The sequence below is a fragment of the Emys orbicularis genome, chromosome 5 (genome assembly GCF_028017835.1).
Source record: "Emys orbicularis isolate rEmyOrb1 chromosome 5, rEmyOrb1.hap1, whole genome shotgun sequence".
In the NCBI taxonomy this organism is placed as follows: Eukaryota; Metazoa; Chordata; order Testudines; family Emydidae; genus Emys; species Emys orbicularis.
The window spans coordinates 125,235,519-125,250,695 of NC_088687.1; the positions used below are offsets into that span (position 1 = coordinate 125,235,519).

General features: G+C 41.5%; 1 protein-coding gene across 1 annotated transcript in view; it reads right to left on the reverse strand.

Moving 5' to 3' along the window:
- Positions 1 to 6,021: 6,021 nt before the first annotated feature.
- MSANTD1 (Myb/SANT DNA binding domain containing 1) overlaps positions 6,022 to 15,177 on the reverse strand; it is a 65,401-nt gene continuing 56,245 nt past the window's right edge. Inside the window, exon 4 of the mRNA XM_065405822.1 lies at positions 6,022 to 6,262. Within this exon, the coding sequence (XP_065261894.1) occupies positions 6,022 to 6,262 (241 nt within the window). The remainder of the gene's footprint in view (positions 6,263 to 15,177) is intronic.

The window sequence follows — 15,177 nt, forward strand, 5'->3', positions numbered from 1 at the left end:
GGGGGGCTGTCAGGGGGTGGGGAGTGGTTGGATGGAGCGTGGGAGTCCCTGGTGTCTGTCTGGGGGTGGGGGTGTGGATAAGGGTTGGGGCAGTCAGGGGACAGGTAGGGGGTAGGGTCCTAGGGGGCCAGTTAGGATGGGGGGAAGATCTCAGGAGGGGGCAGTCAGGGGACAAGGAGCAGGGAGGCTTAGGTAGGGGGTGGAGTTCTGGGGGGCAGTTAGGGGCAGGGGTCCCAGGAGGGGGCAGTCAGGGGAGAAGGAGTGGGGGGGAGGGTTGGGGGTTCTGAGGAGGGCGGGAAGTGGGAGGGGAAGGGGTAGGGGCGGGGCTAGGGCAGGATGGGGCGGGGCTAGGGCGGGGCTCCTCCCGTCCTCTTTTTTGATTGTTGAAATATGGTAACCCTAGATGAAAGCTAGTCCAGGTATGTCCACTCAAGCTACATTCATAACCCATGACTGCAGTGTAGACAAACCCTAAATCAGCAGTTTTAAAATAATTTCTTAAACTGAGGGAGACACCAGCCAGTGTGGCACAGATTAAGCACAAAGGAATTTGGACTGAGTATGAATGTGTCTCAGAGGAAGATTAGGCTGTTTGTTAACTAAATTAAACCACTAAAAAAGTAGCTTCTTTTTGAATGAGAAAACCTACTTCTTAGTGACAAAGTAAAACCTTCCAGTATAACTATGGAGGTAAAAGTCAAACAGCATGTAAGTCAGGATGGGGGCTATGCAGTTTACTGCACAAAGTTCAAAGATGTGCTGGGCCTGTTGTTGCCAAGTGATGGAATTTAATTATTTTAAGGTTCAAACAGCTTCTTTAAATAAAATTATAAGTGTTATTGCTTCCGTTGTGGAGTGAGATGGGAGTTTCTTTAATAATAGATAGCACAAGCAATAGGTACCAAAGTGAAATTATCTGAATTTGCCAGACAGGGAGCATTGTCTGAATGCATCGGCCCACTTAAAGTTTGACCAGGGATGGAACCAGAGTGATTATGCACCCAAGGCCAATTATAATTTTGCCAAAACCAAAGTGCTCAAAAATAAAATAAACTAATATGAACTAATACATGACACTGACCAAATATATCTTTGAAGTAAGCATTAGTATATCTTCATCTCACAGGGTGCTGGTATCAGAAAGATATCAATAGGTATATATGTATCTAGAAAGAGCAGTAGCACAGCTAGCTTTATGCTAAATAATACAGACTATACAAACAACTTCAAAGATAAATGCAGAGAGGGGATGTAGTCTAGTGAATAAATTGGAAAATGGCACAGGTCCTGCCACTAGCTATGGCCTAGGCCCTAGGGCAAACTATCTATGACTTAGGGTATGTTTACACAGCAGGTGGGAAGATGCTTCCCAGCCCAGATAGACAAACACGCTAGTTCTGATTGAGTGATCACTCTGAAAACAGCAGTGTGGTTGCGGTGGCATTGGCAGTGGCTTGGGCTAGCCACTTGAGGACATACCCAGGAGGTAAGGTGAGTTTGTACTCAGCTAGTCTGAGGCACAGCCTGTGTCACCATGGTCACACTACTAATTTTAGCATACTAGTTTGAGCAGAACTAGCATGTCTGACTACTCATGCTGGGAAGAACCCTCCCAGCTGCTGTGTAGACATACCCTTAGGCTACAGCTACATTACACACTGATGGCAGTGACATGTAAGGTCTATGTAGCTACATGCTGCGGTGAGAAAAGCAAGCTGTGTCCACACTGTGGTGTGTAGCTTGTATCAGTGAAAAGCTTCAGCAGCTCCCCACTGCTGGGAGAGGGGAGGCAGTGGGCTTTCCCAACTGCCTCCCCCAGCCAGAGTCTTTCCCTACAGCAGGGAAAAGTGCCAGCAGTAGGGAGTTGGCAAAGCAGGAAGCCAGCAGGGAAAGATTTAAGCAGCCAGAAGCTGGCACAGCCTTTCCCTGCAGCTACTCCTGGAGGCATTCTGCATCACTGCGCGGGTGCAGAATTCATGTCGTCCACAGATTTCTTTGCTTCCCCATAACAATAAAAAAATACTTCTCAGGGGAAGCAAAGAGAAGCCACAAGAGCAGTCACTTGCTCCTCCCAGGCAGAGCAGAGCAGCGGGCAGAGACATAAATCAGCGTGGGAGGGAACTGGGCACAGGGAAACGTTAATCACCATCGGGGTGACTGAGGCTGCTCAGGCATGTGAATGAGTGAACAAAAGAGGCTGTCCCTCTGGCTTGCTATTGCAGCATGCTTGGTGTGGAGGGGCAGGGCTTTGGGGTATTTGGAGGTAGGCATGAGGCAGGCTCTGTCCCCTCAGGCAGAGCATAATGTTGCAGCCTGCCTGCTTAGTTGTTCCCATTGTTGTTAGTGAATTGTTCCCATCAATTCCCCCAGGAGCATAAAGCAGGTGTAAAAGTTTTAAGGCCCCTTTACATTGCCAGAGTGATGCAAAGGGCCTTATTGTAAATGACAGTATGCATTTATAAGCTTGTGATGCTTTAGTGATAAGAACCGGTCGAAATTTTTGAACTGAAAAAATTTCCTATCAAAATGTGCTTCATGAACTGTTTACTACTGACCTTTCTGAAGATGGTCAATAGCCAATATAAATTGTGAGTTTGATGCCTCAGCCCTCACTTGCCTATGATATGCATACTGAGCATATGGTTGCTTATATTTATTGACTAATAACTAGAAATAAATGGTCAAACCTAGCTACATTACTATTAGACAAAGGGGGTCTAATGCTCCTCCAATGCTCCCCACTGCCATTCTCCATCCAGGGTATTGTAGCTTAAATACATTATCAAAATAATCGAAACTGGTGTGATTATATTGTGTTATTTTGACAAATAAAATATGCAGAATTTTGCAGAATTTAAAAATATTGTGCACAGAATTTTTATTTTTTTGCCCAGAATTCCCCCAGGAGTACTACAGCAGAGACAGACTCTAGCAGCGGGGAACTGCCAGATCCTCTTCCTGCTATGAGTGTTTTCCTGTGGCAGAGGCTCTAGCAAAAGGGAGGTAGCTGGAATAATATACTGCTAAAAATAGCAATGTATCTCTAGTTTCTCTGTATTTAACATGGGTATATGAACAATAGTTTCCTTATATTTAACCTGTGTACATGATCAATATTATCTACATCACAGAGGTGTTCTGAGGGTTAAATTAAATGTCAAGTGCTTTGAAATGCTTGGATGACAAGCACTATTATGCAAAAAGAACAGGAGTACTTGTAGCACCTTAGAGACTAACAAATTTATTTGAGCATAAGCTTTCGTGGGCTACAGTCTACTTCATCGGATGCATAGAATGGAACACACAGACAGAAGATATTTATACATACAGATATTTATACATATACAATGGTGATATAAACACCACCCTATACCGGAAACCTACTGACCGCTATACTTACCTACATGCCTCCAGCTTTCATCCAGGACACACCACACGATCCATTGTCTACAGCCAAGCTCTAAGATACAACCGCATTTGCTCCAATCCCTCTGATAGAGATAAACACCTACAAGATCTCTATCAAGCATTCTTAAAACTACAATACCCACCTGCTGAAGTGAAAAAACAGATTGACAGAGCCAAAAGAGTACCCAGAAGTCACCTACTACAGGACAGGCCCAACAAAGAAAATAACAGAATGCCACTTGCCGTCATCTTCAGCCCACAACTAAAACCTCTCCAGCACATCATCAAAGATCTACAACCTATCCTGAAAGATTATCCCTCACTCTCACAGATCTTGGGAGACAGGCCAGTCCTCGCTTACAGACAGCATACAGAATCTAATACTCACCAGCAACTCCACACCATACAACATAAACACTAACCTATCCTTGCAACAAAGCCCGATGCCAACTCTTCCACATATCTATTCAAGTGACACCATCATAGGACCTAATCACATCAGCCATGCCATCAGGGGCTCGTTCACCTGCACATCTACCAACGTGATATATGTCATCATGTGCCAGCAATACCCCTCTGCCATATACATTGGCCAAACTGGACAATCTCTACGCAAAAGAATAAATGGACACAAATCTGACATCAGGAATCATAACATTCAAAAACCAGTGGGAGAACACTTCAACCTCTCTAACCACTCAGTGACAGACTTGAAGGTGGCAATTTTGCAACAAAAAAACTTCACAAACAGACTTCAAAGAGAGACTGCTGAACTTGAATTAATATACAAATTAGATACAATTAACTTAGGTTTAAACAGAGACTGGGAATGGTTGGGTCATTACAATAATTGAATCTATTTCCCCATGTTAAGTTATCCTCACACCTTCTATGGGTCATCTCGATTATCACTTCAAAAGTTTTTTTTCTCCTGCTGATGACAGTTCATCTCAATTGATTGGCCTCTTACAGTTGGTATGGCTACTTCCACCTTTTCATGTTCTCTGTATGTATAAATATCTTCTTTCTGTGTGTTCCATTCTATGCATCCAATGAAGTAGGCTGTAGCCCACGAAGGTTTATGCTCAAATAAATTTGTTAGTGTCTAAGGTGCCACAAGTACTCCTGTTCTTTTTGCGGATACAGACTAACCCGGCTGCTACTCTGAAACCAAGTACTATTATATATATATGCAAAGCACTATTTGAGAATTCTGGTCTGTAGCCACTAATAAGAATACTCTCTTATGATTGAGTCTAATCAGTCCTTAGATGGGCAACTCTTGCTTCACAAATACAGCAGGAGCAGCGTTAACCTGACAGTAGAAATATTTGTTTCTCAAAGAGATAGCACATCAGCAGTTCAGTTAATCTAGATCTGAGTTATTTGTTCAAGGTGATTTTTAATGAAATACTCTATAAATAAAGACAATAATGCTGCTAGTACTTCATCTTGATGACTTCTATACCATCCTTTAAGGTTTCAGCTGCCTCTTGTGGTATATTAATGTTGACCACCCTCCCTTCATTTAAACTACTCCTTATAACGTACTACTTCCATGTACTATATAAAAATTATTTCACCAACAAGAGAGATTGTTCTGGAAAAGTGTTATTAAAAATAAATGTTCTGCCACACTTTGAGATAGCCATATATTTGGGTCATTCAGGGTATTAGATCTCTGTATTGTGTTTTAGAATGAAAACTCCTTGGGGCAGTAGCAATATATTCCACTATTTTGCACTATCCCAAGCACACTATCTGCCCAGCAAATAATAAATAAGGTTATCTTTGTCTTTATTTCACTTGAGGGAGATTTTATATATATACTGTATATATAGTATACACGCTGTACAATATGTTTCTTTTATGATAGAGAATAAACAGTTTTCTAATTGTTCGTTGATCATAAAGTCAACAGATTCCAGTTAAAAATGAAAAAAATTATACATTTAATATCAAAAGCAACTTCAAGTACTTTCAATACAGTTTAGTATTCAGTATATAGTTTTTATTTTTTTTATCAAAAGTGTATTTGGGTAGATATTTAATATTTCATTTTTGAGCATTATTCATTTTTGCATGGAGTTTAAAATGACATGTGTTTGGTGATCTTAACTAGTTCTTCATAAGAATCATAGTTCACACCACACAACCACTGCATGTGTTTCAAAACTGAGTCTGGCTTGGACAAAGTCAGAAATGCAGTGAATGTGTCTGGAAAATACACTACTGTATTCTCCCACAGTAGGTCAGGTTGCAGACCTTGGTATGAAGCAGTCCACAACACTGCTGCTTGTAAAAGAATACCTGACCTTAGCATAAATAGTACAGTAAATTTCATTTTCCAGAGCTACTCGTCCCTTAACCATTCAGTACAAAAATAGTTACAATTAGGTATATATTGCACCAATTTCCTCATTGTTATTACTTAACTCCACAAGATCCTGGATAGCTCTCACCCTGCATTAACTGTTCTCTTTGTTTCACTAGGATTACACTAAGATTTTAGAAAACATGGGAAAAGGGCAACAGACACACACATAAGGTGTGTGATAGTGGATTTCTATAACATTGTTAAATAGTGTAGTTAAGCAGCATTCACAAAGGAAACTACACATTAGACTTGGAGATCATTTTCTCCAGTAGGTTCATCATTCTCTCCTGTAGCTGCAGGCTTTGAACTTGAATGATGTTTTGCTGATCCAGGATCCTGCGCACCTCCCTACAGGTTTCTTCCATAGCTCTGCTTAACTTCTTTTGTTCTTCCAACATGGCTTCCATTAGTTTTAGTTTCTTCTTTTGGAAACTACAGCTTTGAAGCTTTCTTTTCTTAACTGGTCTTTCTTCAGCTCTGAAATACAAATATTTTTTCAACATTAAATTCATACAACTGTTAAACTATATCTGGGGCCTAAAATTCTATAGCCCTTTCTTGATCAAGTTATGTCTACTAGGGCTGATAAAAACCAACTTTATCCTACCATAGCTTTAAGAAAGTGCATTTTTACAGTTATAGCATTTAGAAAAAGTTACTACTGAGCTTCTGGAAAAGACCCAGGAATTTCCTTGTTTTTAACAAGGGTTTAACTTTACATAATGCAAGGCAGAATATTAGCCTTTTATCCAGATATTTCTTACCCTTTAAGCACCAAAGTTTTATTGTGAGAGGTTGGTTGCTATCTTTGAAGAACCCATCTTGTTAAAAATATATTTATCCTGGACTTGGAATTCTAACTCCATAGCTGCAGTAAACATCTCATCATCAGGCACTGCTACTTTAGGGCAAGATTGTAGCCCACTGTTACAGATCCTGCAGAGCTCTGCACCAATAAGGTTGTTCCCACTGTGGTGTAAGCCAAATCTCAAATCGTGCCCTTGCGGTACTCTCTCTGTGTCCCTCAATCAGTCTTTAAATTGTTGCCTGTAGTTTTCCCAGAAATCCACCACCATATGGGGAGGTGTGTGGTAAGAGAAATTAAATACTACTAGACAAAATAAAGTTCTTCAGAAAATCAAATAGACTATTTCTGATCTTTGGAGAAAAATCTATGAGTTAAGTCAACTCAAAGGCTACATAGGTGGATAAGACTACACATGCAGTCATGTTATAAACTAGCTGATGTTCCTCTGCCTGGATGTGTCAGAGCTCCCTCAACTAGGGAGATAGCATCTTTAATAGCATGGACCTGCTGTATGTCCTTATCTGAAATCTGTAGGACTGTTACTTTTTTTTATTTTATTTTATTTTTGGGTGGGGGGGTTGTGTGTCACACCTTCACGAATCACTATTTGCTCAATGGTGTATCAAGAGCAGTTTCTAGGTTTTGGAATATAGTGTTCAAATTGTTACTCAATTAGCAATGGTCCCCCTTCAGTGCACCACCTCTGGATGGTCAGTGCTAGTCAGTCTTCTACACTGGGGCTTTGCGGCAGCAATGGTAATGAAGAAGAAAGGGAGGTTACAGACAAACAGTAACTCTTGTTCCCCAAATGTATTGCCGCCAAAGAACCACACTGACCTTCCCCCTTGTTCATTCTCCTTCAGAACCTACTTGTAAAAAGGTGCTTCAAGAAGTGGAGAAAAATTGGGAGACTTAAGGGGGGGGAATGAAAGGGGTATTTGTATCCTCAATCTATGGAAAATAGGAATCAAGACAATTGTGTGTGCCTCTCAACTGCCAATCACTGCTCAAAAGGTTTCTGTGACCATGTGGCTAAGCACAAATCTCCTAGCATGTGGCTCTGTAGAGGCAATACAGTTGGAGAACAAGAGCAACTGCTGGTATGATGATCTGGAAGGAAATAGAGAAAATAATTGCTGATAAAATTTGGAGATGATGATTGGCAGAATAGTAAATAATGATGAGGACAGGGCAGTCATTTAGAGTGATCTGTTCTCCTAGTAAGGTAGGCCCAATCAAACAAAATGTGTTTTAATACAGCCAAATGCAAGGTCAGACATCTAGGAATGAAGAATGCACTACATAACAGGGGTCTGTATCCTGGAAAACAGTGACTGAAATAGATTTAGGTTTCATAGTGGACAAACTCCTCAACATGAGTTCCAAAGATGATGCTGTGGCAAAAAATGGCTAATGCATTGGATGTATTAACAGGGGAGTAGTGAGTAGGAAGGTGATTTTACTTGTGTGTATGGCATTGGTGAGACCCGTACTAGAATATTGTGTTCATTTTTGGTGTGCACATTTTTTAAAAGATGCTGAAAAATTGGAGAGGGTAAAGAGAAGAGCCAGAAAAATTATTTGTGGGCTGGAGAAAATGCCTAAAAGAGCTACATCTTGTTAGTTTATCAAAAGGAAGATAAAGAGGTGACTTGATCCTGATGAATAAGTACCTTCAAGGAGAGAAAATACTGGGCACTAAAGGGCTCTTTGGTCTAGTGCAGAAAGGCATAACAAGAACCAGTGGCTGGAAGTTAAAGCCAGGCAAATTCAGAATAAAAATATTTGTGATTAATCATTGGAACGGACTACCAGGAAAATGGTGGATTATCTATCTCTTGATGTCTTCAAATCAAGACTGAACACCTTTCTGGAATACATGATTTAGATAAAAACAAGTAATTGGGCTCAATACTGGAATAACTGAGTGAAATTATATGGTCTGGGTTATACAATAGGTCAGACTAGATGATATAATGACCCCTCCTGGTGTTAAAATCTATTAAATAGTTCCTTCCTAACCCCCTCCCAATACGAGAGAAATGGCAATATAGATGGCACCTCAGTGACATAAACAAGTCTATAAATTGTGTTTTGTCACTATTTTAACAATTAACAGTCAGGCATATAAATTCTTCCTCAGAGAGAAAATATGTTTTCAATCAGATAAAATCTATTTATAGTGTAGTTGGCAGTATGATTTTTTTGGGGAAGGAGGGGGGTCAGTAGAATACACTATTACATAAGGCTGTCAGATGTTTCATGGTTATTGCAATATAATGCAAATTCTGTTAGTTCCCAAGAGCAAGACTCAAATAACAATAGGTGCCCCATTAAAAGAAAACAGAGATTCCGAATATTTATCTCATCTACAAAGTACTAGAAAATTCATTTGTTCTCATTAGTCACATTACAGCTCAGCAGCAAAATGTAAGATTTTTTTACAAGAGGGTCTCAGACTCTAAGGAATTCAAACAAAATGCACACATCTAGCTTAAACTATTTTTTGCTTTAAAAAAGAATATATATTTGTACTGATCAAAATGTAAATCTTGGCACTTTTTCTAATATTATGAGAGTTGAATATTAAATCCAGTATTTTAAAAAATTGTCATAAGATAGACAACTGCCTTCTGCTGCATTAAAGGATATTTGGGAAGCTGACAATGCTGCCACACAAAAGCTATTTTTGAGAACTTAAAAGTTTTCAAAAGTTTAAAGGTTTAAAAAACACCTGTTTGAAATTTTTTACTCATTTATTGTTGCAAGTTACACTTAAGATAACTATAACTAAAAAAGAGAAAATTATTTTCAGTTTACTTTGTGCATTTGACAGCTCTGTGTATAGTTTCACTATAGTTAGTTTTTCCTGCTTCTGTGCGTTTCAGAAACCAACAGGAGAGAGAGAAACATTTTAAAAATAGAAACATACAGGGATAAAAATACCAAAGTTGATGGGAGGACTTAGGGACGGACGCAAGCTATTTTTCACTCAAGGACCCAATACTGCTTTTAATTCATTTTTAAAAAACTAAATAGATTAAGACGACATTGTCCCTTTAGTGAAAAGGACATACAAAAAATCAGAATGGATCCAAATTCTATAGTTAATTCTTCTCTCCCTTGCTGCTCATTCCCAACTGTTGCTGATATATAGGATGATATGTTAATTCCTCAAGACAAAATCACTTCTTAGCTCAGTATTTTCCATACTACCGCTAAAACAAATAGCTTCTCTCTCAACGTGGCAACTGCCAGTGACTTTAATCCAGCAGTTGTCATTAGCAGCATTTCATGTCAGTCAAAATATAAGAATCTCCACCCTTCTCAATTTAAATTATTATCAAGAGAATTGATAGAATGGTAGGATTCAGGCTTCTCTAAAGAGGTCAATCTATATAGCTTTAAAAAAAATACCTTATGACAGTAACAACTCCCTCTTTTTATCCCCTTCCAGAGATAGGCACCATTTATACTGCAGGTTTGTGTCATCTTTGGTCATGAAGGACAACAACTGCATGTACAAGCAGGCCATGTCACTCATCTGACACAGTTATTCAAAACCATCAAGTTGTGTCTACAGAGCAACTTTTTTCACAGCACAACTGTGTGTCCAACTTGTGCACATCCACATCTACCATGTTTGTTTAAATGGGGTTTGTAATACTGCATTGTGGGGAAATCTGGGTAGCCCTCTTATACTACTGCAGCAGGGGATAGAGTGTCCAGAAGGCATGCACATTAGTACTATAGGGAGTAATATATTTGGGAGGTCCTATCACCCAGATTGGTGGGAGAAAGTAAGACGAGCCAACATAGTCAAATAGCCACAGTTACAGGAAGACTATAAGCCTAGGCTGATGGCAAAAGCAAAACATGGTTAACTGCCATATGGACATCCAGCACATTTATAGCTACCTATGTAATTAACTGGTTACATACCCTTTGAAATTAGAATAATTTGGACTGCACACAGTCCTTGGAGTTTAACAACTGGGTAAGCACAGCTTAAATTGTTTTTGACTGAACCAGATTCTAACACTATTTGGCCAACTAGTGAGAACGAAATCAAATCATTTAGAAGTGAGTTCAAAACACATTTTAACTTAGGTCTCTTAGCTAGAGCACAGCTTTTAACACCTCTACACTTGCTGGCCAAACTGTTTAACTCCTGTTCAGCCACAGCAGAGTGTGGTAAGGCCTGTATAAATCAGGACAACATCCACCTCAGAAAACCGAAACCTTTTCTTACCATTTTTGGCCTGACCACACTACAATGAAACTTAGCTAGTGCTTTCATGCAACTTGTCACATGGTTTTCCTAATCAGTTGGAACAAGAACTGTTATGAACCTGCTATTATACCACATGCCACAGATAACTTAGGACTGCATCTACATTTGCAAATTTTATGGACAAAATTCACTACTGGTGCAGCTCTACTAGTAGTAGCAATAGTAGAAACTGTAGTTACCAGTGTATCATGAAATCTTGCTTTGAGTGGCCTTTTCTACACAAACTATTTAGAGAAATCTTCCACTATTGCACTGGAGCGAATATAAAACAGCCACCAGTATTCTCACTGCAAGGGATGGGTTCTTCAGTCCCCCAGACTGTAGGAGGCAGATGTTTTGATTGGCTGGGTTGACCCTCCGGATAATTCCTCCCACTGAAGATCCCCTCCAGAATTTTCTCTGCCTCCAAAGGTAAAGTAGCCTAGGAGTCAGGTCCTCTGTAGACTGTCCATAACCTGATTAATCGTTTCTTCTTTTTCCTTTTTGTTTTAGGGTCTCTTTCCTTCAGCTCTCCACTCTTTTAGTTTGGAGTTACTAGCTTTTTAAAGGTCATTTAAATTTACTCTACAGGGTTCTGGGCATTTGTGGCTTTTTACCAAGCTCCTCCTCTCAAATTAGCTCCTGGCAATGGATGAAAAAGCAAAAAAGAAGGGAAAGGGCAGGGTCAGTACCCTGTGCTCAGCACCCTTGGCCAAGTATATTAAAAGGGAAAGAGTTCATTTTTGCACCCTCAACCTTGGTGATATCATGGTTAGAAAGCAGGCCACCAGCCCACCCCAACAGGATAGCATGGTGGCAGCTGTGGACAGATGAGTGGTCCAGAAAGGCAAAACATTGACAAAAGTGCCCTGGCCACCAGGGGCTCACTCCATGGCCACTGATGCAGACTGGCTGCATCACCAGATGTCCCATTGCAGGAGGACAGACCATGGAGGATCCAGGAGCTCCAGCCAACAGAACTGGCTCAGGGTAACTCCTTGGGGCTCCAGTCACCCCTCCAGCAGACAAAGCACCATGACAAGGGGCAGCGCATATAACCAGGGACCTGCCACAGGCCGTGCTGCACCCCCTCTGACCCTCAGGGGTCCCGAGAACCAACAGTGTCACAGAGAAACCAGTATTCCACCACTGCCCCTTCCTCCCTTTACAGTGGGGTTGATGTGGCCATTTTGGAGCCAGGCAGCTATTTTAGAACAGGCTCTTGGCAGAGCCTCAGCAGCAGCCATCTTAGGGCCCTCATCCCACAGAAGAAACAGGCACAGAAGGAGACAAACATACAGGCCACTCTTCATCCATTTCCCCATCCTTCTCCCTGGTGTCCAGGTGGTGGAAAAAAGGGACCAGAAAGCAGATAATAAAGAATCTGAGGTGAAGGAAATCCAAGATGATCACCCGGAACTCTTTTTCCCTGGACAGTTTTATAAGTCTATTCTGAGAAAAGCAATTGCCTTATTGGTTATCTTCCTTGATAGTCAGCCAAAAAGAAGGATGTCAAAGAGTCAAAATACCCATAAATAATTTCCAGTGAACTCTACAACTGACACTTACATTCTCATCCTGGCCTTACACCTTAAGGCCGTAAAAGCGGAATGGGAAAACCTGGCTAAGTCAAAGAGTCTGACAAAAAGAGCAAAAATCTATAACTTCCACCAGTCAAAAAAAGTGTTCTTGGTGGTTTTACCTAAAATGGACGCAGTCTTGTCAACTCTCATCAAGGACACTGTCCTCCCCACCGAAGGGGGCTTCCTACTGACAGGAGGTGGAATCAGTTGTCTGCAGAGGCTATGAAGTGGCCTCAGCACCACTTAGTGCCTCAGCAACAGCCACCTATTTTTGCCAAAGCAGTACTTGCTTATATTGAATCCTCTCAGACATTCCCAAAAAAGTGAAAAGATACAAAGGATTGGGCTCCTCAAAGAAAATCTCTAATATATGCTCTGCTTTCAGATGCTTTCAGGTTCTCCGCCTGATCAATGGTGTCCAATGCAGTGGCAAGAGGGTGTATTTGGCCACTGACATGGAAGGCAGCTATTTCCACAGAACAGGTTTCGGTTTTCATGTCCTCGGGGGAAAACTTTGTCAGGGAACCAATAGAAAGACCTGCTCCAAATCACAGGACAAACCAAAAAAATCTGTCTCCTCCTCCTCTCCTCATATTGAGCTCCCCTAACAAACTCAGAAGAGTTTTTAACCCGTCTTTTCACTCTAGGCAGCCCATTCAAGGTTATGGAGCTTCATACAGATATGGTTGGAGACACAACAGATTATCTAAGAATAGTTGGGGGAAAGCCAGCTCCAATAAATTTTGACACACCCTCTCCACGAATGCTCTTAAGAATAATCAATGGCTCCACAACCTTCCCCTGTGAGGCCATCTCTCTCTTTTTGTTCTCACCTGGTTTGCCTCCACCACAGACAAATGTGGGAGAGACATCATTTCCAGGGTTATGCCGTAGAACTTAGAAGGACCTTCTGCCCCAGAATTCTTCTCTCTCAATAATCAAGAAGCTGTTCTAGATTTAAAGACTCAACAAGTCAATTCACTCTCACAAGTCCAAAAGGAGACCGCTTAATCCACCCTGGCACCCATCACACTGGGGAATTTCCTAACCTCCATGGACTTGATGTGCACATATCTCCTCACCCCCATCTTTCCAACCCACAGACAGTACCTCCAATTTGCATAGTACACTCTGCACATGCCATACAATGCCCTTCTTTTTGGCATGCCACCATCCCTACAGTATTCAGAAGGGTCCTGCTGGTAATAGTGGCATCCCTACATTTTGATGTTATCCTGTAAGAGTCCCTTCCCTACAGAAGTCAGTCAGGGATGCTCAATTGACAGTACATACCTTTCAACAGCATGGGTTTATAATCAATCCAAAGAAAAGCCAGATCATCCCTACACAGACCATAGAACACCTGGGGGGTTTACTGAACACCACACTCCACACTCTGGGCTTTCCTCTCCAGAGACAGGCAGGCGTGGATTATGGAGCAAACATACAAGATCCTTCACAGCCCACACTCCTGCATGAAGGACTTACTACTACATAGTACTATATTCGTTTTCGTTCTATACCTACCCTCATGGGCAAATTTTCATTTCAATTGTTTACACTACTACATATTGAGCTCCCCTACTCTCTGTAAGACTTCCTTCCACAGTAAATGGTCCCTCAGATGGTGGTTACATCCGAAGAGGGACACCATAATGATGGATGCTAGTTTGAGGGGATGGGAGTTCACAGAACCCAACACATAGTACAAGGTGAGGGACAGAATCTCATTACACCATTAATCATTTGGAACTGCGAGTGATTTGTCTAGCCCTTCAGGCACTCCTTCCCAGACACATACTTGTATTCACAGACAATACAACTGCCATGACATACATGAATGGACAAGGGGGCACACAGTCATGCTTGTTACAAACGAAAACCATAACCTTTTTCAGTTAGGCTGAGAGAAACATTGTCAGTTCGAACCATGCATATCAAAGGGAAACTGAATTCCATGGAAGATACCTCAGCCACAGAAGAGCAGTCCAAGGGGTGTGATGTCTCCACCAGAGGGAGGTCAACCACATAGTCCTGACTTTTGGGAAACTAATATGGGATTTCTTTGCATCCAGCTCCAACATCAATACAAATAACTTCTATAGCAGGAGCAGAGATCTTTGGGCCAGGAGAATCGACATCTTCTCCCACATGTGGCCAAAGGCTCTTCTATTTGCATTCCCTCCTTTTCCCATGATAACACGCAAGATCCAACAGTTGCAGCAACAGCAAGCTACAATGATTTTGACCAGCCCTGGCCCAGACAAGCTTGTTTTTTCAGACCTGTCTGCAGCCCCACCACTACCACTACAATTCACTCTGGATTTACTATCACAGGGCAATCTGTTCCATGGCAACCCAGCATCTCAGAATCTGACTGCCTGATTACTGAGCAGTCATATTAAAAAACAGTGCAGAGGCACCACTATCGTCTTCAACAGCAGCAGCAATATTGTCCTCAGTGCCCATTTGGTCAGCCTTTTCCTCCTCCAAGGCACCAAACTACCCCAGAAAGAGAGAGAGATCAGAAATCAGTTGGGCTTGGGGTTCGGCCAGTCCACATGACTTCCCCTGGCACCCTTCAAGCATGCATTTTGACTCCTTGGTCTAGAGCACTGTTCCAGTCATTGCTCCTCCCTTCTCATCTCTCCCCACTGGGGACAAGCTGGCACACTTTTACAATGCTTGGGGCTCGATCACCACTGACAGCTGGTTCCTAAGCACCATC